Here is a 25161-nt window from a genome sequence, read left to right on the forward strand (position 1 = left end):
AAACACTTACAAGGATGATGATCATGATGATCATCACCCAAGACTCAACCATTCAAGAGGCACACTACATCAGCCAGATCTTTCCTTTGCCAATGACAACTACAGCAAAGCTGAACAATGTTCTGATGTCTCATTCAGAACCTTTTCCTGGGAAACAGCCTAATTTGCTGCCAGTATGCATATTTACCATGAGACTGAAATCATGGAGAATTTCAGAATAACAAATGACACCGTACATTCTTTCAGTAGTCTACAAATATCCTTTTTTAAAAGACATTATTCTTGTATCTACAGGCAACACAGCCTGTCAACAGCCTAAATCTAAGTGGCATCTAAGGATAGGTGGAATGGATGCAGTCAAAAAAAAGAGTCATCCCCTGAAGCAAATTATGCCTCTGCTCTTGCATACAGAGGGGCCCTAAAATGCTTCAAGCTGAGACATTTGCTACATCCAAACCCAAAAAAGATAACTCCCCTTAATGGTCTAGAATAGCCCTGAAGGAAAATTCAGGCTAAAAGCAGGTACCAAGGAAAGCATTGCATGGTGCAAATCTTTAACCTTACATCCTTCTCAACTGTGTTATCTAGTATTCAACTTACTTTCTAGTTTATAAAATTAACTATTTTTCATTTTAAAAAATTTGTGTATACACATTCTCTGTTGGCATACCAACTCATCTGTTAATTTAACAGAAAGACTGGCATTTATTTGTCATTGAGACAGACAATCTTCCTTCTCGTAAGGAAGAGAAGGGAAGAAAGTGCTTTTGTAGCACCTCTAAACAGACAGCAAAAATAAATTCTGGGACTAACAAATTTTGGATGATACATTAAGCTTTCTTTTTGATTGATAAAAATACATGACATTCCTAGACACAGATAGTTCACTATATAACTTAAAGCTGTTATTATAAGAGAGTTTAAAAGATCCTGATGGTTCTGAAGATGAATTTTAGGAAAGAAGATGCTTAGGACTCTGGACATTGATGTTTAGAGTTGGCAAGAGCACTGATTCTGGTCTGTAAAACTGAACCTTAGCAACAGAGAACTCTTAAAAGTTTTTGTAATAAAAAGGAGTTTCAAAGGATGTCCATCAGGATGACAAGACATAAAAACACCTTGTAAATCTACCCACGAAAAAATCTTAGAAGCCTCCTCCACAGTGCTTTTTTTTAGCTCTAAGAGTGAGTGGTGACAATAATCATCAGTAGTATTTCTTTTTACCCACCTAGTCTGAAGGATTATGGAGATGAGTTCACAAGAGCTGACCCTCCAGGTTTATTAAATATTCAATGAATATTCTGTATGCTTGCTGGGTATTAAATAAAAATCAGAAAATACTGCAGTGTACCATATATTATATACATCAAATAATACCAGAGTAGCTCTGTTTGTTTTCTAATAATTTATTGAAATCCCTTTATCACATATCAACATAAAAACGTACAATACAGACACAATGTAAATTCTGGCATCATGAATATTTACATACTTTTAAAGCCTTTTTTTCCCCTTGCTGGCTAATTTTGCTTATTGTATTCCAAATAAACCTAGAGAACTTATTTAATATTTTCTTGCTTTTCCTTTTTACCTTAATAGTAACAGCACTGTTACTTTTTCACCTGCAGTAGCATCACAGCATAGGAACCTTCAGCAGCAGGAAACTCTTGACTGTCATAATTTAGCCTACTGTTCCTACAATCTCCTTTTTCCCTTCACCATCCACTCTCTTCCTGAATAACTGGATATAGCATACACACTATTTGCCCTGATTAAAATCATCGGTTATTAGTGCTCAGTTAAAACAGTGGTCATCACCACAATGCTCACTGGCCAAAGAAACTTGAGCACTAAGTAGGACCCAGCCCATCCATGTAGCTGGGCAGGTCTGAAGCCGTCTCTCCAACACACACTGTTGCTCGCCACACGCTGATCTACATTGAACACAGGATGATGCAGCTGTTCAATGAACCACTTGCTACTCAAGATGCTTTGTGAAAAAGGGCCTGAACAAAGTGGCTTACTCAGCAGACTGCCAAGCAGACAACAAGTACAATTTCTGAGTTGCATATCTACGAACAAGAACAAATACAGCATCTGGGCAAGTCCAATCTGCTAACTACTGACCTTACATGTTTCCATGTGAGTTTCTGCAAGTAAAACTTGCTCACAGGTTTCATACCAAGAAAAGGATTAAGACAGCCTGTGTGCCATTCTCAGATTGCAACACACAAGGGAAAGTTTCTGAAGTGATGGATGCAAGTCACAGGATCCTCAGTTCTCAGGTTGAAAATTGTCATTTTCTGTGGCATCACATCCAACAATTCATATTGCTGGGACCTATATAACAAAACTGCACCAAACTACACACCTTGTGTCCAAATGTAGCATCCTCGGAGGCCAAGACTTCAACCTGAAATTATAAGGAGAAAGATAATTTCAAATTTAGCTACCACCAAGAACCTCTCTCTCCTGAGCACAGCACCACAGTCCAGGCAAAGAAGAGATCTGTAAATGAAGGTGCCAGTCTGGATCAACCCTAGGAAACCTGCACATGATAGGATGTGCAAAACTAACAGCTGACAACAGAAATCCTGAAGCGAGGAAACTCGGAGAGCATCCCTCATGGCACAAACAAGGTTTCTCCACCTGAATGACATAAGCAATACCTGTCAATGTCCCAGAATTTACTGTACTACAGCTGGAACATTTTTCTCCGTACAGAGTTTTGACTATGCCAAAAAGCTGCCTGAGCAGAAGGATCTGCCATGGTAAGTCCTTGCAAAAAAAAAGCTGGAAACACCTGACCTCTTCCCTTCCTGTTGCCTTCTAAGCAGTGTTGGTACTTCTGCACCATCACAAAGTGGAACAGCAACAAGGGGAAACTCTGGGAAGAGGAAACCAAGTCGAGGTATTGGTTGCAGGCTGCTATCCTGTCTTGCACTACAGAACTGCATGAAAACCGGAATTCAGGGAACACAAGCTCCCCTGGCAAAGGCCAAGACCAGCTGGTTGAGAAATACAGTGAATGTCTGAAAGCCTGAGAAAAGCAAGCTGCCAGGTCATTGAGTGTTGCTCCAGATCAAAGCCCTTGCTGGTTGCCACACAGCTCCAGAGTTGATACACGCTATTCTGCAACAATAGGAACAGACACAGGAAAGCAGGCATACTGATATTTCATTAGACTCCTTAAAAATACTTCACACTTTGGCATCTTTCACCTGAGAATCTCAGTCTTTTATGAATTCTAATTAATTAAGCTTCCCAATACACCAGTGAAGTCAGAAATGTCATCATCCCAATACAGAGAGAGAAGAGTGAGGCAGAAAGAGGTTGAATAATTTTTTAGCAGTTATGTGCCAAGCCAGGGACACAGTCACGGAAAGAATCGCAGATCTCTACTTTCAGGCTCACAGTTTAACAACTAGGAAATTCTCTATTTCTCTGATTTACATCCTATTTAGAATGCCTACTGCTGCATTATAATTTATACAACTAGTATAACTATAACTAATGTATCTAATCTCCAGTTTAACTTAAGAAGAGTGAAGGATTTAAGGCAAATCAAGAGGGAAAAAATGAATGTGAAGTTTCACCCTGAAGCACGTTATAATGCCAGAGTTACAAACCCCTGAAAAAGAGGGTTTGTAATGGAAAGGCTGATAAACTAACAATGATGGCAGCACTTAAATATATTTATGTCACGATCTAGCAACATATGGTATTTTTTCATCTCTAAATTAAAAAGGGAGGAGGGAAAAAAAAAAAAAAGAAAAAGCAGGAGGGAGATAAAGCATTCATAGGAACCAAGAATAAATGAAGAGAATGAACCTGGAGTTACCCAATTGCAACCTGTCCAGCTAATGACAGCAAGAGGTTACAAAATAGCATCTCATTCAATAGGAGGTAGGGAAAAAAATCCAAGTAAATAAAATCAATCTAAAATGATATGATACATATTAGCTCCTTATATTAAGCTTCTAATCCTTTAGGCACTTTATAAATATTAAACAATCAGTCCTGGTGAGACTGATAAATATCCATAATATATTTTACAGATGAAGAAACAGACAGAGGGTTAAGTGACTTGCCCAGGGCCAAAAAGAATAATCAGCCATTGGATTGGAAATAACTGTATGACTGCTTGTCACAATACAGTGCCCTACTCAGATGCTCAGGTGGCTTCTGAAAAAAGTCATTCCACTATCAGAAGCATCTGGGTTAGGGTTAATGTGGTACACATCTGAAGTGTGAATGCTCATTTTCACTACAGTTACTGTTTTCATACAACATCCAGCTACTATCACTAGATAGACCCCAAAAACTTCTTCAAACTCACTCAGTTTTCTCTATCCAGTATTATGTAGTCACATATCCCAGATGCTATTTCCAGTCCCATTAATCATAGAATCATAAATGTTGGAAAAGAACTCCAAGATCATGAAGTACAACCTTTGATGGAACACAACCGTGTCAGCCAGACCATAGCACCAAGCGCCATGTCCAGTTGTTCCTCGAACACTTCCAGGAACAGTGATTCCACCACCTTCCTGAGCAGCCTTTCAGTGAAGAAATTCTTCATGATGTCCAATCTGAACCTCCCCTGGCAGAGCTTGAGGTTATATCCTTCTGTCACTGGTTGCCTGGAAGAAGAGGCTGATCCTCACCTGGTTACAACCTCAGTACTTCTACCTTTCAGGTAGTTATAGACAGCGTATGCTTATTACTGCTACATTTCTATTGTGGAGATTCACTAGTGAAAAAAGGGAGCCTTCTTTTTGCCGCAGGGTCCTTCTCTAACTTTCTCCTTGAATCCACCAGAGTTGCTGATGCCTTGCCAGCCCCAGTACACTCTGTCTCTCTTGCCCTGTTGTCCCTCTCCTTCCCAAGAGTCCCACTGGATGGACAGCCCCACTGAGCCTATCCAGGGCTGCCTGTCTCCTGCCCCACAGAAGCACAATGTGGATGGGAAGGCATGGAAATCCTGTACTAACCCAGCACAGATTGGGTAGAGTTTTAGTTTGGCCTCTGCCACTTCATGTGCAGAGAGGCCACCTCACATACCCCTCACATGACCCTCACTACAGAGCACAGGCGTACTGTCAACATCTGGACTCTCCTAAAGAAGCTGCTGCTCAGGGCCAAGAGAATGCTCACAAGTGCCACAGCTCCAAAACACATTAACATGGCCCAATGACCAACACATGTGCAAAACCCAATCCTTCTTTCCACCAAGAAACAGAGAAGAACAAACGGTGACATCAAAGAGTAAAGCAAAAGTTTAAGTTGGTTTAACATACTCTTAGTCTCTTTTACGTACAGAAATACTTTCTTTTATGGTTAGAAACATAATGATCACAGAGATAGTAAAATGGCTTGAAGACAGATAACAAATCTAATTAAAAATGTTATAGAACAGGTCTGATAAAGCTGCTTCTACTTTTTCAGGAATGATCACACCACTTCAGTGATAAATAATTTTCCTCACCTTGTAGATGATACAATGAAACATTCTCTGTATTCTTTGTTACTACTGTGCTTAATAGTGCACTAGATTTTCACCTCTATGTATAAAAGACAGTTAAGCTAACTAAGAGACAAGTAACTGCTGACACCGTATGATACACAACATAAAGGACTGAAACAAAACATGGAACAGGAGGTTTTCCTCGTGCTGACCTTCCCAAAAAAAAAAAAAAAAAGCGCCAAAATGCATTACAGCCTAGGCTGAGTGGACCCCCCTCTAGCGGGAATGCTCGTGTACTTCAGTCAGCACCCATACCACCCCAGCAAAAGAGAACATTACCTTCAGAATCAGGCAAGCACCATTTTTCTCTTAATCGCCTTCAAAATATGTGCCTTCCATTCCAATGCATAAAAAAATAAACAAGACATTCATTATTGCTTTAAGATAATCTGACGCTAATTAAGAACTTCCCATTATATACCTATTTGTGGCAGCTAAACATTTTCTATTTTAGTTGGCTGTTCTGAGTGTGTACACATGTAAATATCTTGGGTAGGTGGAGTGTTTTTCTTTTACAGTGAAAAATTCACTGCATCACTAAAACCTGCAGACTCGACTCTTAAATGAAGCACTGTTGATTTCATGTACATATTTATATCTGTATCAGATACATCAGCTTTCCCTTAGGCACTGCTCTGAATCTCTTTTCTAGTCCACACTTCCCACTCCTCAAAATACAGTGCTACAGTTGAATGCTGTTTGCCCTGTATTTAATTTCTATGTAAAAGCAATTTTTGGTCACTGTTCTTTGGTTGGGTTTTTTCCAGTTTATCTGAAGAACCAAAAGCCTTTTTGCTTCTAATAAACAAACCACACTCGCAGTATCCTGCAATTCTGGGTTGGAAGGCTATTGTAAGTGGTAAGGGGTAAATAAAGGGGTTTTATTCTAGGGAGCATGGGTATTAACCATACGCTGTGGATCAATTGCATGAGACACAATTAGTGGTTTAAGCAGGAGTATCCCACAGCTGAACCATGCCTGTCCTGGCTGGGCAACTGACCCTTCCTACAACCTGCACCCCACTGCCTCTCTCAGTCCAAGCACAGTCTTCTGGGATGGTCAGGATGGGGTCTAGAAATCTTTCCAGTGCATGACAAGGTGAACTTCCCACTACCCTGCACAACTTACATGGACTCCAAAATGGGCAGCTACGGCCAAGACCACTAACGCTTATGTAGTACTCTATGATTTAACAGTCGAATAGAACAGCATTTAGTATTTTTTAATAAGATGAAAGAATTAGTAAAAGTCATAGCAGCCTGAAGGACCCAAGGAGTAATGTGTAGAGTACCCTGAAACAAGATGGGGAGTAGCCTTGAGTCTCTTTTTGACAGATGTAATGAAACTTTGTCAGTAGTTCTATTCTGCTTCTCAATAAATGACTCACATGGACGCAGTTCGACAAAGAATATTGCATCGCGACCAAGAGACTTACAGTAAATTACACACAGCCATTTTTATTTCCCTGTCAAAGAAAAAAGGAGTTGAAACATAGATACAATCCTTGAGGTGCAATGCTAACACAGCCTTTTTGGAACAAAGTTGTACAACCTAGTGATCAGATGAGACATGGAATTATTGTAATTTGGTCTTCTTCAAAGCCACGTTCAGCATTGGTTCAGTCCTCAGCTCAGCCCAGGTCCTTCTTGGCTCAAGAAGACATTGTTTGAGATAGGATTAGCTGAAACTAAGCAAGAATCATGGGAAGTGGAATATTCATTTAAGAGGATGAATTATAGCCACACTTAATGCCCAGACTGTTATCCAAACAACAGAATATGAAGTACCATGTACACAAGGACAAAAAAACTAACTCACAAAAAGACATGGGTTACAAAAGCCCTCTCCACCCTCTTTGGGGGAATCTGAAAATAAGCACTAATAATAATTTCTGATGCATGCTGATTTCCATGTAATATCCTGTTAATATTAATGCTGAGAAGGATCATCGATCTACATTTAACTACTCACACAAAAACTTCCAATGCAGTACACACTTAATGCTGCTCTGAGACTTGGGCTGGAGCTCCTCGGAGCTCACCCAATGGAGCCACTATTTGCAGCTGGCAGGTGAGGGGGATACAACTACTCTGACAAGGGACGCAGTAGACTGGAGCAGCTCTGATCAAGACAAAATATTTTATATGGGCACTTACAGTTTCTGTGGTTCACACATGAGAATTTGCCCAGCTGGCTGCAAATTTTATAGGCTTTATATTGTCATTTGTTTGACATTATTATTCTAGGAAAATTATAGCACAGGGTTTCCTCTGATACCTAGAGGGTTTTCGCCAACTGCCTGCTTACTAAAAAGGTATGCCTCTGGCTCTTCTAAAATATGTTCAAAACAAAACAAATGTGTAAGTTAATACCTGCATTTTGCAATACTTTTGTTTTCCCTGTTCGGTAACGATCAATCAGTTTAGAAAGAACTCTCTTCCCCATAATAACAAAATCTAAAAAGAATGAGGAAAGACAGGTGCATCTTCTTGAATTACTACTGCCAAATCACTTTCTTGCTGTTGGGGTGCACTTCTTGCTCAATCATGCCAAGACAAAACCACGTCACAGTGTCCAATTCAAACTGCATGGTCTTGTACCCATTTTTACCCTCTGACTTATGCAGGACTTGGTGACTTTTTCCACTCCTGGGGAGGGAGAACCTCTGTAGTTGCAACAACTCAGTGGGTCTCATTAGCCCAGGCGCAGAGCAATGCAAACATAACTACAATTACTATTTCCACATAGCAATCTTGCTGAGCTGCCCATAGGAAACAGCCTGGATAGCATGGAACACTGAGAATGCTGTAGTGCTTGGTGCAGATACACCCTCATAATCCTTTTCTAGTGTAGATTTTCAGTGTTGAAGGTTTTCCCATCAGCCCACCCACTCACACACCACTAGTTCCGAACTCATCTTTTAAATGAAGGTGATAGGAAGTTAATCTAGTTTTCATTTTTCAAAGTCCTTAGTTTATTTTGAAGATTTAATACAGCTATAGTTATTAATATCTTTATGAAATCCAGTTTAACTAGCTTTAACATCTCTTCCCTTTGCCATCCTTTTCAAGTAATTAGGATTCAGTAATTGCAGCAAATAATTGTCCTTCTCATTGGAGCAGGGACAAACCTACGTGACCCACACTAGTTTCTGGCAGTTTTCAAGGATTTACTGAGGATGTACACAGCTTTAAATGCCCACTGAACTATGATAATAAACTTCAGTAACTGCAACAAGTCTTCCTCCTTCTTTTTTCTGCTACCTGCCACCAGCTGTATTTATTTTTAATTGCAATCATGCATGTACTTCAGCCTAGCTTTCAGGTCTGTAAGTGAGCATTGGACACAATCCCTGGGCAATCCTTGAATAAATACACCAAAGACACACCTTTGCTATGACCCTGAATCTATGCCTGAAATAAAGGTATGAGTGTCACATAGTATAAATCTCATGAATTAAGGATAGATCAGCTGAAATTTCCTCACTTTCTATACAAAGGTTGCTGAGACTACTTACTCAGGCCTTTCAGTTAAGTAAATGCTATCACCTCGCAGTTTGACCTATGTAAAAACTGGAAACCATGTGATCCAGTTCACGGTAATTATTCATTAAAACTGGCATCCCCTTTTTCTTAGGCTTTCCCTTTCATTTATTGCTTCTTCTCTGTAGTATCAGTCATTTATCTCTTAGCTCACTGGGTCTAGCAATAATAAAGAACAATGTTCTAATTTCTGAAGCCACAACTTTTAGGTCGAAAAAATAGAAAATAACTAACAAAATGATCCCTCTTTAAAGGATAGAGTAACTTTGTGTGCTACTTTGTCTTAAAAAGGCTTGAAAAGATGTTTCAAGAAACTATTCTGTAGCTCAAATGTCCTATTAATTCTTCTCATTCTCCTCGTTAGCATGTATAGACAACACAGTGGCTCAAGGACACAGCTCGCTAAAGCAGCTCTGTTCTTGGTCAGTCAGAAATTGAGATAAAACACAAGGATGTAGTGGTTAGTGGAACAGATCTGTCCCACTCGTAGTTTTTGAAGTTTTTCTTAAATGTTAGTGCTTTTGGGCAAGCTGATTTACAACAATTAAAAAATAATAAATCTTTCACATCTCCAGCATTGAGTCCAACACACATTGCTGGATGTGCTACTGACCGACCTGTTGGTTTAGTCCCCCTTTGCAAATATTTTGCAAAATCCTGGGAACAAGGTCAATCCCAAGAAGAAAATACTAGCTAACTAAAAGTAGTAACAATCAGACTTGTGAGATATAATACTTACAACAGAATTAGGCATATCAGGAGCACCTCAGGAGAAAAAACATGGTGTGCTATGGGGCAATTTCTGTTAAGTCAGAAGACAGAAAAGTACAAAAATATTTAGGTTTGCACCAGGAAACAAACCTTACAATTCTCAGATAAACTGACTTTTGAGATTGTGTACATCTCTGTTCAGTACACCTTCACTGAAGGAGAATCTCCTACCTCTGAGCATCCTCCCATCCCTTACAACTCTGTCACAACTTACTGCTCCATAGGTCCCTTATCAATAGTGGATCACCAGTAAATTCACGGCAGTAACATGCTCATCTGCTCTTGTCATTAGGAGATGAAACAGGCAAGATATATATAAACACAAACATACCCATGCATGTTTTCCCTCTGTAAGCATATATTCAAATTCTTTTATATTTTCCTGTCATACTGTTTTTCATATATATATGCAAAAGATGTGTAACATGCAATTAGTTCTTTCACACCAAAACACTGCATGAAACAGAGTAACTGCACTAAAAAGGCTTTTGATATTTATTTGTTTGACAATGTAGAGATCAAAATGACTGTTGTACATAACCCAAAATCTCAGAGCAGTTGCTATTTAATTTCCTTTAAGAAAGGAGTGGTAGGTACCATAAAAACAAAATTCCAACCTCATGCATTCTAATATGTGGGAAGTCCTGAAAAACTGTCATTATACCATGTGACTTAAGCAGTAACAATTGCTGCCACCAGTAAGTCTTTTATTTAGGTATTGTGACTGCATCTTTTCTAATCCATTTGTATTTTTTGCTCTCTTGTTCCAACACTGCGATTTCATTTTAATTCCCTGCTTTCAAATCTGAGGAACATAAAACCTTGTCTGCAAAGGGTCTCCACAGCTGTTGCCTGTCTTGGGGCGCTACGACGCTGTGGGCCTACAGAGGAACCACTATGGAAAACCTCAAAAAAGGGTTTAATGCCGTTGCCCTCTACTAGCAGAGACACAGGACAGCCACTGCCACAGCTCAGCGACCCAAGGGCCCATCTGGACAGCCCTAACAGCCCTTTCCATACAAAGCTCGGTACCTCAGCCTAAATACAAGAGGCCATCCACCCGCAACTAGGGGGTGGTAATGAACAGCTGCATTGCCACAATGTTTCTAAATATTCCAAAAACTTCCAGAAAGGCGTGTTTTAAAGCCACCCTCACCAGTGGGAAGGGGTTTTGCTGCTTAAGGCTGCTGTTGCAGAGCACAGCTCTGTCCGTTTTACCTACATCTCTATACAAAAAGTGAAAACAAACTCAGCTCCAGATAAAACTGCATGTCTTAACAATCTTGTCTAATAGAAGTTAAACATTTTGCAGTAAAAAACTGAAGATAAGTGACCAAGGACAAAATCTTTACAGAAACAAAGCTTCAACTCTACACCATTCTGTCAGCAGCTTTCTTATTTAATTGAGCCCGTATACAACCAACATCAAAGATACAAAGCTATTTTGTGCTGAAAATATTGGAAGCATGTTAGGAAGAGGTGGCAAACAGAGAGGATCTGTCAAAGGTAACAGATGTATCAAGGGCACCAAGCACTGTGAAGAAGGCGTTAATTATCTATGCTGAAAAAGAAAAGGTGTTTGAAAAACAGAAACTGTTTTCAAGAGATTCAACATATTCCTATTGTGCTCAGGAGAAAAAGCTTCCTGCACCTTAGAGAACATTATTTTGAGTATGTGGGTTAAAAAGAATTTTTAGGCGAGTTTAAAACATAATGTAGGGAGCACTCTGTTTCAGAAAAATTATTTTAACTTCAAAACCTTTACTGTGTCTCGCAACCAACTACAATCGTAAATTGCGTTCTTCATTCCTACTTTTAATGGAATGGGTAACTTACACAACCTAGTAGAATCTCAAAAATAACAGGAAAATAAGAACACCTTTTTGAGCACCTTTTTGTAATTTAGCACCACTTCCCACAGTACTTTAAACTCCCACCCCACAAGAACTGTTTCATTTTTCTTCTTGCTTTATCTGAAAAAAATGGTGCTTTTTGAAAAAAAACAGATCACATAGGTAAAATTTATCGCAGTAAGATCTAACCTACATACATCTTATGTTCTTCTATACTTGTTTTCTAGATTGCATATGGTACTACATGCTCACAACCTAATATTCAGTCAGAAGAAAATGATTCTTTGTTATACCTGTGCTTCTTCTCTCCACCTTCCCTTGTAGGACTGGTGAATTGGGACTTTCTAAAACATGGTTTTGAAAAAAATCATCAGTTAACATAAAAATTACCCTTTTCATCTTCAACAGAAAGAAAACCAGAACTGATCCAAAAGGAGACGAGCCACAATTAAAAGGAAGGAAAGCCTACACTTTTATACAAAAAAGGCTGAAACATATTTTTCTGAAGATGATTAAAACATACTAAATGCATGTCTGATATTGCACACTCAGTTAAATTGATGTTGTCATAGGAGTGTGATACGATTAGCAAGAGAACCATGGTGTTCCATGCAACTGTAAATTGCATGGGGAAAGAATCAAGGCAATTGCCAGCAGTATGTAACACGCTCTCAAAACTTGGCTCCTACTTTCCCAAGTAGATGAAAGGCTCTTCTCCCACATATCAAGCCGCAGAGAGTGGCTGATGCTGACGACATCTGGGCAACTCATGTGGTCATCATGTGGGTACTGTCAGATCCAGCATACAGGTTTAAAAGGGATGGTCTGTAAAACAAACTATCCACACACCTGCCAAATAACCATGCAATAGGAATTCATTGGGCAGTGTTCTGTGTTTCCATCATTAACTTGAAAAGGTAAATCTGTGGAACAAAACTCAGCTGAACAGCTTGATTTTTGCCAACGCCATGAGCTTTCCTTTTGAATTATCTTAGGATGTGTCCCCATCGCCTCCACATGTGGTACAAAGATTGATAAACACTCTGTCTGGATTAACTGCTTTAAAAATTATTCAGATGTCACAGATGGCCAGTTTTTGACCCTGGTATCAAGATTTAAGAGTTGACTGGGAAAGAACAAGTGCTCCAGTCAGTGCCATAACTCCTCCATACTCTTCCAGCTCACAATAGCAATACAATTCCTCAGAGCTGAAGGAAAAACTGTCTCTCACATCTAGCCTAGCTTTACACTGAACATTTCAATGAGGTAGGCAAAAATACCAGCATTCCTAGGAATCACTTCAGTCCTAAGTAGGGTGCATAATAATAAAAGCTTAGAACAACCAACAAAGTCTTTGCATTTTTTTTTCCATTCTACTTGAGTTCTCTAGACATTGAACTGAAGAAAAGTGAGCACAAGCCCTGAAAGCATGTCCCCCAAAAACAAACGTTCCATAAGTCACATGAACTAAGCCCAAATCTGCATACAGGAACCAAACAATTAGGTTTCTCAAATGCTTAAACTACTTACAGCTTGGGACTTTTGCTAACCCAGGCAAAAGTACAACATATAATTTTTCTGACCACTAAAGCATTTCACTTTTTTTGCTACAGCCACAAACAAACAAAGTAATTTAAGTCCAAATTCTTGTCGAAGTTAATGCTAGCAAATAGTGGCTCACTTATAAAAGCCTGATTAATTGCAGAATCTTGGTTTCAGCATTCAATTACATGTTAGAATATTAAAAATTCTAGAGTCTATAAACAATGACTATGAAACTGTTTATAGCATTTTTAAGTATTTTATTTGAATACTGCAATATGAACTGTAAATTTTCTCCCCTTCCCCCCCTTCTCATCTCTTTGCTGCAGTTTCTTCATGCAAACAGAACAAGAATGACACTGAGGGAAAGAGGAGAGAAGAAAGGAAGTGGCAGGCCATTGACACGCTACCTCCTCAGAAACTCTGATTCTTCACTGTGCTTTATGCCTGTTCTGTGAGTTTTATTCTGGATCTACAAGGGTGCTTCTGGATAATTACAGGATACGAGCTAGCATTTTTTCCCAGCCTGTCTCAATTTCAAAGTAAACCTCCTCTTCGTTCTTTTATTGTTATTCAAAGTAAAACAGCAAAACAAATCAATTGCTAACAGCCTTGTGCAGGTTTCCAAACTTAGCATTTCTGTATGACAGTGTGCATATAAGGTATCATTCAATGAAGCAGTACATCTTCAGGCTTGAAAACCTAGTATAAATCCTCAGCCTCAATGACCCCTTTTGTAAAGATTTCTTCTTTACACACATATAGATTTATATATACACAAACACATATGTCTATATGTATCTTATGAGCACCTCAGTAAAGGTTTTCTTTACAACTTTTCCTGAAGAACTAAATACCAGCAGTCACCCTTGTTTTCCAATTAGGTTATCTGTATTAATTGCAACACCAAGCTAGCAATCCCAGAGACTACTTTTTATACTTATTTTAAGCTCATTTTACACAGAATGTAAAGAAAAACCCAAACTACAATTTTAAAGGCAAAAAAAGGTTAGAGTTAATTTCTGAACTGTGCAATCCTGGCAGGGTTTTTCAACACTTTCATGTTTTGTGCAGTCCATTATATTTCTGTATTAATTTCTACTAAAGTTCCCCTTTCCCCTTACAATGAAGAATGTAGAACTGTATTTACAAGGAAGCTAGTCATGGACAGGTTTTGCTGCAGCTCATTTGTTATGCCTCACTCCGAGTTTACAAACAGCTGTCCCTTGCATCTCCACTGGATACAATTTTAAGTCTAGACAGAGGAAATCCAAGCTACTGCTGCCCAAACAACATAAACACAGGAAGATTTTCAATCAATCATTTCATTAATAGAAACATGTCTAATAATATAAGGGGAGGGTGTTTTGGAAGAAAGCCCATTTCAGAGCCTGAAACAGCATAATTGCGTGGTATTGTTCTTGTGCTAGGCAGGGCTATGGAACGACACTCTCACAAACCAGATTTTGGTGCTGTGGTACATTTCAATAAAATAAGCCTTGTTTCTCCAACACAAGTGGCTTTCAAGACCACTAACAACTTTGAAATAAATGGTAAACAGACTAAGTAAGACTTGCATAGCGCTGGCATTCATCTCTGCTTTGATACAATCAGGTCAGTGCCCACACAATTATATTTCTAGCATGACCATTATTTCAGGTTTTTTCCAAGCTGTTTTACCTGGGAAACAGCATTAAACCCAGCAGCCACTAACATACTAATACCCTTCTCCTGTTCTCATCTGTGCCAGCCTGTTATCTGTCATCAGTCATGTAAATACCTAGAAATAAGCTGCTCTGAATGCAGCTATTCCTATGTATGTTTCTTAGAGAAAAACCACTGTGGTCTCCCTTGTTATGTTTCGAACATCCACACACTAAGTTGTGGAAAACAAAAACAAACCCAAACAAAAAAACCCCTCCCACAACAAATCAAAAGGAAGACCATTGCTCTTCCTTCAAGAGGAATAAGGGGAAGAAGCTATTCTTCGGTTCACTTTTTATTTTTTATTCCCGAGTAATAGCTGTCTCTTCATCAAGAGGCTCAGTTTACTATCTTGATCTCAGATCAACTTTTACCAGTGGGTGTCAGTGTAACAGTGTAATGATACAATGGGGGGAGGACAGGGAGAAAACGCACGAAAAAATAACGATTAAGTTTTATTTTTAGATGCTACATTTATGTTAAAAGTAAAGAAAGAAAATGTTTCCTTTCAAAACCGATTTCACTGCAGATTTATTCTGCAAAGATCCTCCAATTGTTTGTTTGTGCCAAGTAATTAATTTCAATTTTTGTTTTCCAAGCCTATGTATATTCTCTGTGCATACACACATGTACACAAACATGGACATGCAGTAAATGTTTGGTACATAAACCTTTTTTTCATCCTTTTGACAAAGTGAGACTGTCTCTTTAATTCAAATTTCACAGTGAACAGTTAGGAGGCTCTGTGGACCCCAACTTATTAACCTGTGCCAATTTAACTAGTATTACTCAAGAGGTTCAAAAACCTAAAAATAGGTGTTAATCTGTGCAGACTGACAGCAACTAATCAGTACCCGCCCTGCCACAACTTCTGTCCCTCCTACTCCTTAAAGGGGGGCAAGTACAGCACATGGGGAGGCAAGAAAAGGACCGTCCCCGTGGTGTGGTTTCTGCGTGTGTGTTTTGTTTGTTTGTTTCCGCTTGTCTTTTCTGAAAGGAAAAAAACCCCACCAAGTGTTATTTAGTAAAGCTCGGCTTTAAAACTCGTTTCCGTACTAACAAGCAATGGCTTCCTGAAATGAAGAACGGCTTGAACGTCCAAATCCTTCTGCCGAAGTGATAAAACCCCTTCGTTTCACATACTTTAAAAATAAACATGCTTTAAAAATCCAGTTGCCTTAGCGCCAAGTCCAGTTTAGAGACCATCTCAAATTTTAAACGTGCAACTTTGCCTTTTCAAAAGCTGTTACATCAATTAATAACCTAGTTCGGAGTCTCTCTCCACCAAAGCACAAAGGTACGTGCCTGTGCCTACGCAGGTACGTCCTCTTCTTGCCTTGCTCGCTTCCCGACCATAAGCCTAGCACTCCTGTGCCATGGAGACAACTCTTACGCGCTCACATGCCCTTTATTAAACACGAGAATTAAATGCTGAGTGAAAAGCAGCCCAAGTTGTGGCTCGCAGCTGTAGCTGCAGCACTGCCCCTGAAACCAGACCTACAAAGGGGGTTAAAATAAAGAGCTGGCCGGGACAGGCCGATAACTGCAGTGTCAAATTAAAAATATGCACCGAAGTAGGTTAGGTCTTTTCGTATGTAACTCGTACTGCCCGGGACATGCCGGGCTCTGTTAAAAGGTAAGGCCTATCGTTCCGAGCGAGCCACTGCGGGGCAGATTTGCAGGAAGTACCAAAATACCGTACAACAACTCTGTTGCAGCCATTGTTAAGAGAAGGAAGTAAACAACGCTGGGCTAAGGCGCTTGTGCGTGGCTGGAACGCGGAGAGAACAGAGGAGCACCCGCCGGGCCGGGCCGGGCGGGCTCGCAAATGGCGGCGCCAATGGCGGCCCGCGCGCCCCTCCCCCGGACCTGTTTTTGTGCGCGCTTGCCCCCCCCCCCGTCCCATCCCCCGGCCCCTCGCAGCCATCAGCCGCTCGTCCCAATTATGCTGAACGAGTCGCAACTCATCCAGGCTGAAAGTTATATATTAAAAAGAGAGCGGGCGAAGCGTGGGGAAAGAGGTCGGGAGGGACGAGGGGGAGGGAAAGCGGAGAAGAGCAGCTCAGAGTTGTGGCCGGCGAGGGCACAGCAAGGGGCGCTCCGCGCCTCGGCGCTGCCATTGCCCATGCGACCTTTTTATTTTGAGCTCTCTCCCGGGTCAGCAGAAACTTCGCCCCCTCCGTGTTCCTCCCGCTCTCCCACTCCTCTCAGGAAAAGATCAGTATCTTGGGAGTCCATTCCTTTTATACACGTCCTAAAAAATTTTAAAACGGGGGGAAAAAAAAGCCCCAAGGATTAAGTACACCCTGGCCTTCCGACGGTGCTCGGCCCCGTGAGCAGGGGCGGGGGCAGGGCCGGCCTGTAAGAAGCAGGTCCTCTCTCTCTGAGTTCCAAAGTTTCCCTATTTAGGTCGCCTCCAGGTTTCGCTGCTCTTTGAGCCACTCCGAGGAATTAAACAAGGGCCAGTAATAGGCGGGGGCCGGGGGAGGAGGGCAAGGAGCAGCCGCCTGCCGTTCGCCTCGGCCCCGAGCTCTTGCCCTCACTCGCCATCCTCCTCCCTCCCCGTCGTGTGTGTGGGTTCACAAAGGCACATCTGTGCGTGTCGGAGGGCCGGCCTGACGTGTTCTCCGCTCGCAGCAGCTGCGGTTTCTGAGGAAACAAGGCTGATTTTCTAGTCAGGCTGGAAGGGCTTTTTTTCCTTCCCCCCCCCTTCCAAGCGCCTACGTGCGGGGGAGGGGGAGCGGGAGCGGCGGGGGGAGGAGAGGAGCAGGAGAGCCGAGCCGAGCCCGCGCCGCAGCGGAGCCGCCGGGGGAGGGGCCGCGCGGGGCCTGCCGGGAATGTGCTGGGAATGGTTCGGCGTTCCCAGGGCGGCTCTCGGTGTCGCAATCCCGCTCTCTCCTTCCCTCTCCGCGCTCTTGGCTTGTTTTCTTTAAGGCTACAACCTTTGTAGTCGGCGGCTGTTGTGCGAGGGCTCGGGATCGTCAAGGGGCGCCTCGCACCGTTTGCCAAAAATCCCTTTTAATCCTGCCAACTTGGGGGAGGGGGAAAGGAAAAAAGAAAAGCTCTGCTCAACTAAGTACTCGTAGTTCTCGGTGCTTGCGGGGCGGGTTTTCACCCGAAGCTCTGCGCTTCGACTTCCCCGGCTCCGAGGAAGGGGTTAATGCAGCTCTTTAAACCGGCTCCAGATCTGCGGTGCGATAGCGTCCGAGCTGGGGCTCGTCCTTCCCTCTCCCTCACACTGCCCGAGCCCCTGCTCAAAAGCCCGGCCTTGGCAACCAACACAAACAGCTAATTGCCGTGCCCATGAACGATGATCTCCGGCGTGACACGCAGCCCGGCCCGGCAGCGGGGGAGGAGAGGCAGGCCGAGGGGTGGGGGGCAGCCAGCGAGGGGCCCGCGATGGGAGGCAGCGGCCGCCGCCCCCCCCGACCGGCCCTGGACACACAGGTTCGTCCCACAGAAATTTCGTGAGGTCTTCCTGTGCTACCTGCGCGTCGTGATAAAACGCGGAAATTAATTAAAGGCAAACCCGGAGCCAACAAGGACATGCCAGGGAAAGATCAAATGTTCCGAGTTAAAAAGGAGCGCAGCCCTTCAGCTTCCCCGTTCTAGCCGCCCGCAACAGCCCCCCCTCGTAACTAGAAATTAGACTGGGAGGGAGGACAGAGGGTGGGAACTACTGGTGTTCTGACAAGGACGGGAAGAAGAAAAAGGAGACGAGGATAAAACGCACATGGAAAGACTTTTGCCGAGTTCGGTAAATAAAGTCGTAATTGACTGTAATAGGCAAAGGTGGAAGACAAACATTTGTGCTCTTTGTTCTGATATTAGAAATGTCAGATGAAACTTTAATCCCTTGTAGCTGTTTATTTGTAAAATGTCCAAACATCTTCCTGTGCACACACCATAACAAATTAATTTCACTGATGTTTAGCGTTTGAGATCACCGTAGACAAGCAAGGAATTGATTCTGAGGTATAAAAGCTAATGTTACAAATTTTTCAAACTTGATTGCCTGCTATTAGGTACCTATGTTCATATTTAGTCACTGAAATAATTGGCCCAATTTTCAGAAATGATAAGCACTCACATTTTCAATTAATTTCACATCTCTGAAAATTAGGCCATTACATATCTAAATTTGACCTAGGTTTGAAAATTCTGGTTGTATCTCTGAAACAGAAAAAACCTGGAGTGATTACAACCAAATTCTGGCATAATTGATTAACAGTAAATATGGAGAGACGAGAAAAGGAAAATGCATTCATTGGGCAGTGGTATCTAGTACTACAGAAGCTATGTGACAATTGAATTAAAAGCATTCAAAGCTCTATCTGAATCTGATACTTAGAATGGCTTCAGTTACTGCTGTGGAAGAAAAAATAAACAACTTGTATCCCAACAGAAAATAAAGCATACATCTACAAATTGTCAGGACTGACCCCAAACATTTGGCCATTTTAATCACATTTAATGCACATTTTCCACAAAGAAATTAAAGGGGGGGCGGGGAAATCACTTCTGCTTTAAAGAGGGGAAAAGGCAAACTGAATAAAGACCGCATGTGCAAATATTCCTCACTGCATCTAATTTAACTGCTATTTCTAACTCTACAAAGGCTGTTTTTCCCACAATTTCTAGTGAACTTTTCTGCAAGTTTGAGCAAGGCACAGGGGTGGCTCTAAAGAGGAATATTAAAAACAGAGGGAAAAAAGATTCTTGAGAAATGCCAAAAATAATCATGCTGCTTGCCTTCTGCCAGAATTGGAGTCAGTTTTACCAAGCGGAAGCACTCAAAAATCCTGTGTCTGGGCTCAAAACAAGGAAAAAAGCTTTACAGAACATGAAACTTTTAGGAAACAACTTTGGATTCATTTTATACTTCTTCTAGTTTTTGAACCTGTAGAGTAGGTGCTCCGATTATTATTCTCACGTCCCTCCCCCACCGTTTTACAAGAGCTAAAAAATGCCCCCCTACAAGCACTGGAATGTGGAAGCTGAAGGGTTTTGTTATTGTTGTTTCGTTTTCTCAAATTATCCAAGAAAACAGAAATGCAGTCTCTGATCCATCCTCATCTCCTCTTCCCCCGTACCCTGCCATGAAAAGCCTGAATTCCCAAGCCCGAACGCCCGGGGAGGCGGCATCCAGGCTTCCCTGAGGCTGCCGCCTCTGCCTCAGCCCCGCGCAGGGCAGCGGCAACAATGGCTCCTTCTGCCGTGCTCGCCAAAAGGGTGACCTGCTGTAATACTGAGGGAGTTTCTTTAGCTCGATCTAAACCCGATGGAAAATCAGCTGCAGTGGCTTTCAGAGTCCTAGCGCTCCTTGTCAGCAGGCCTGCTAGGCATGGAGATTGCAGGAGGGAATGAATTCACGTCCCAGCCCTACTGCGGCCGGGGAAGGCGGCGAGCAAGGGCGAGTTGAGCACTGCGTTTGGGATGGCCAGCACAAGGCAAAATTTGTAGCTGAGATCTTTGGAGGAACCTATGGCTTACCTCGGTATACGAAATTGTTTGAAACCCCCAAATTATCTCAACCTCATCGTATTACCTCATGGTAGTTAACTTGCTAAGAATGCTGTTCTTTGATGACAAGTGCTTTAAAGGCACAGTGCAGAATCTCAGCCACTGTACTTGCTTTCCCCTAAACAGCTTTGGCAGGCCCTGCAGCAATGCCGAGCTGCTGCTTCGCAGGCTTTCTAAGTCTGTCTCAACTAATGGTCAGTGTTGAGGGCCAGGGGAAAGGGGGCTGGGAGAGGCGTGTTGAAGGCACTGAAACACATGGTGGAAGAAAAATCTACTAAGCTTCTCTGATTAAGAGGGACCACAAATGAATGGCCACTGTCTGCAATTGATCGGTACTTAAATGTGGACAAGTACAAGCTCAGACCTGTAAGCAGCAGATATAGCTTTAAATATGGTTGAAGAAGGTTTGTTTTTTTAGTCTTGTACTACTTTATGGACAGTAAAAATAATGCAACTCTAACTCATATACAGATGGTCTGTTTATACTTGGAAAAATCAAACATCTAATATGTAGACTAAATTGGCTTACAACCTTTTCAAATGAAAACACAAATACATTGTATGTATGATATTCTAGAAGTGCCAACAAGACTGTTCAGCGATACAAAGCATAAAAACAAATGCCATCAATTTCAGTGCCTGTTAAACAAGAAAGTGACCCCAATTTATTAAAGTAAGGTCTCCAAAACTCCAGAAAAAGCAAGAAAATTCCCTTGCTGGTAACTAAATCTCTATTTCCAAATCTTCCAAGATCCAATAGCAACATTCAACACACACAATCACAAAGCTCTGAAAAATGCTTTTAAAGTTCTAAGACAGCCTGTACTGCCTCACAGGAATTATTCACATCTCTTTCCACACTGTGGAAGACTTGAAAGGGAAAACAAGGTATATATGCATAAATATTTGACATACTGGTCCAAGCCTCTAAAAACGTATGAAAATAAGAACATGTGAAAGGAACCAAAGCAGATGAATGCCTGCATGATTAGATGAGTGCGGCCTTCCATTCCCTTCCTTTTACCACTAAATGAAATTGTCATTAGCAGAGTGTCAGTCCCAATATCATCAACTTAATAAAGCAAGATTGAAACAGGAGACTAAGCCGGTTAATGCAGTCCTCCAAATGCAAACCATATCAGAAGAATACTGTTTAAAAGGCATGGTGCTGCTTCTAGCAGAGGAACTAATAACTAACAGACTGGGCAACAATTCTTGAAGGAAAAAGAGTAAAGATACTCATTGTGCTGTGCTGTACAGAACACTGAAAAGCTACATATGAGACAGTTATTGGTAAAGATGAAGATTGATACAGAAAAAGATTATTTACAATATAGTTTAAGTATCTAAAGACTCTTTAGTAATGAATGATCAGCATACAAGCAACAGATTGGTTAGGCAGATGCAACCTTGGGCACTTTAAAAGATTAACATTGAGATGAATTGCTAATGCTTCTGACTATTTCCCTTTTTCTCTCCAGTTCAAACTGGTGTCATTACCACTGTTCATGTGGGGAGTGGGAAACACCCCAAACCAGAAAGCATTTACATGATCACACCAATCCACTGTATGCAAGAAAAATCCTTATTAAGACTACACAGACTCCCTAACAAGGTTTCTCTGAAAAGAAATCTAGTATAGTAGATGTGGGCAAAAGTGAGAATTCATGGTCATTGAAGGAAGCTGAATCTTCTTCAGGGACTGAAAAACTAGGATTGTTTTAATGCTGTACAAAAGCCAAGCACCCAAATCCACATGAGGAAAGCCAAAGAAGTTCCAGCCTAGTGATTCAACAACCCACTGAAGTTCTCATCCACTGTGCATCAAGAGATTTATAAACGGAGTGCTACATGTTCCACAGCACAATGGGACCAATTTCTGAAGCAAGAAACCTGTAACAAAGCTAATTTATTCCATCAGATTGAAACAACCTTCATTAGGTTCCCACAACCTTTCATAAACACAATTTTATTTGAAAATGTTCGAGCATAAGATTCATCAATAATTGTTTTTAACTGTGTTTTACAGTTACAGGTAACTGTTCTTGTATAAATATTGCCTATTTACACATTCTCATTGTGAGTGAAACCATATGCAAGCACAGAAAGGCTACAAATTTTATTTTCTCAGCATTATCTGTGGAGGAGGGAGACAAATATGACCCCCTCCCCATGCCCTGCATACAGCTATGAAATCAATGGCATGTGCTCTTCCATCAATTCCTAACCTGAGAAGATGTTTTTTTCCCTAAGGGACACTAAGGAGAGGTTTTATGAAAATATAAGAGAATAACACACTTAAGAGGCAGAATAGCTGTGAGTAAATAACCTCTCCATCTCTTTAAATGCCTCCCGATGTGAGCTTCCAATTTTACTTCACACAAAAACCATTTTCCTAAAGGGGGATTCCAAAGTCCATGGGAGATAGAAGCTATGCTCTCCCAAAATCACCCTGTTGAAGCCAGGCTTCAACAGGGTGCAAAGCTTGGTAAACTTGCGAAAAACCTATCTAAGTAATGTGTTGAAAAAAACTTGAGAGAGAAAACATGCTGGCATTGCCCCAGCTGTGGTAGAGCATGTCTGCGTCATCCCAGGCCTTCCACTTCCCTAACTGATCCTCAAAGCATCATTGAACTATCCGACACTCTCTGTCTTGAGAATATCAGGCACAAAGAGTTTCTTATCAGATCCAGAAAGCGAAGGGAATCCTCCAGATTTTTTTTGATGATGATGATGATGATGATGATGATGATGATGATGAAGAAACATGTAAGATGTAGGAAGAAGCCTAAAGCCCTTAGAGGTGAACACGAGCACATGAACTGGGGAGACTCACATGACTCAAGTTCTGACATGGCCTCAGAGAAAATCTTAGTGTGTGTCCTAGAAGTTATCTTGTCCTAAAAAGTTAAAAATCAACAGTGCACCAAAAGGCCCTGGATCTCTCATTTTTGACAAGATTATATAGACATGAAGACAACTCTGTAAAAATAACAAAGAGGGTAGGTGGACACTAGCTGTAAGAGGCAAGTAATCCAGAAGGCTGATTCACTGAAGGACCTCTTCCTCAGCCTGAGAAGAGATTGCATGGATCAGGGTGGGGTGAACTAGCACCGAGAAAATCTCTACTTGGGAGTTCCAGGAAGAGAGGGAGAGCAAGTGCAACCTGAGAAAACTTAACAGAGGCCCACTTCTTTTCAGCTCAAGCAAGTAATCCAGAATACTGGGCAGAGCAACCTGAAACAGGGTCATGTTTGTTTTGTTCCTCTGCAGATACTGCTGAGGAAATAAAATTTTCTGGCTTTCTGTGCTTGCATATGGGTTCACTCAGAATTTCAGCCACCCACCAAGCTGAAAAATGTGGTTTATTTAGCCATATACATTCATTAAAGATGTATTCCCAATCTTCAGTGATTTGTAATTCAAGACTTGCTGAACCAAAGGTCACACATCTTTGTATTAAATAGCATTTGATGGACTTTTTCTTCTACTAATTTATCAGATCTTTGTTTTAAGCCCACATACTTTTTTGGCATCTCTAACATCTTTCAGCAACAATATCCACAGCTTAACATGTCTCTTTTGGTTTACTTTCAGCATGTTCCCTTGCTTTGAAAAAGACTGAAGTAGGACTGGATTTCACACGTGTTTCTGAAATGGCACTCCAAGATAGGACTTCTGCACATGCATATGTGATCCCAGAATGGAGGAACATGAATGGGAGTCCTAAAGTGCTCAATATTGTACACACACACACGTAAAAATAAAATTATACCTTTCATGAGCAGGGGACCTGTTTCTTTGCAGATGTTAGCTGGGAATCAGGATTCCAGGTGCAGCACCGTTCCTGCACCTGTTACTTCTTTGCAATAATCGCCAACACTGAAACTGGCACCCCAACACCACGGGGCTGCTCTTACAAGCAAATAGAGACACATGTCAAAAATCTGGGGGAGGGGTATATCCAGAAAGCTCTTTGTATATCCAGAAAGCTCTTTACAGAAAAGCCAACCTTTCACTCTTGAAAGCACAGTTTGAAAAGTTAAGTCACTTTGGCATTTACGATAAAACAACTATCTTAACTTTTCTGTTAACCAGCTCCCTACTAGAACTGGTTAAAATGTCTAATTTATATCTGCCTTACCAGATGAAGAACATTTGTTGGAATACCTTGGTTAAACATGCACTGATTTACTATATGCAAAATACAATTTACTTTGACAGTTTAAATCATGTTATTTCCCAAAATTTGAATTCAGCATTATTTTTAAGTTAAGGTAAATACCTCTTAGAGTATTAGCAAAATTTTGGAATGGCTGCCAGTGTTTCATTCCTTTACAGAATACATTTTTCAAAGAAAAATCAACCTTCTGATGAACTGAATTCATTAACATAATCCTAAAGGAAAATAATATGCATATCAGTCCTATCAATTGAGAAACACTGTATAGGAGAGGTTGTTACAAATAATTAACAAAGATTATTTTTATTCTAACTTTACTCCCCTCATCCCAGTTACACTTTAATCAAGAGCAACTGCAGTAGCTTTTAAATCTGATAGGTCAAATTAAATAGGAAAAAAACTTCCTCTGGCTCTTTCTTGTGTAGCTTGTCTTTAAGGAGGCTTTCTGACTATAACGAAAATGACTTTAACCTAATCCTATTTTGAAGGGGAAAAATAACTGTTGGGCTTTACTG

General features: G+C 41.1%; 1 protein-coding gene across 4 annotated transcripts in view; it reads right to left on the minus strand.

Moving 5' to 3' along the window:
• The window catches only part of ARID1B (AT-rich interaction domain 1B), a 328666-nt gene that overhangs the window by 142561 nt on the left and 160944 nt on the right, over window positions 1-25161 (minus strand). For 2 of the 4 annotated variants that reach the window (XM_033054063.2, XM_033054062.2), the window contains exon 5: window positions 2372-2413. The exons of the other annotated variants lie outside the window; for them this stretch is intronic. In XM_033054063.2, the coding sequence (XP_032909954.1) occupies window positions 2372-2413 (42 nt within the window). The remainder of the gene's footprint in view (window positions 1-2371; window positions 2414-25161) is intronic. 4 annotated transcript variants of the gene reach the window in all.

This window comes from Catharus ustulatus, chromosome 3 (genome assembly GCF_009819885.2).
Source record: "Catharus ustulatus isolate bCatUst1 chromosome 3, bCatUst1.pri.v2, whole genome shotgun sequence".
NCBI lineage: Eukaryota > Metazoa > Chordata > Aves > Passeriformes > Turdidae > Catharus > Catharus ustulatus.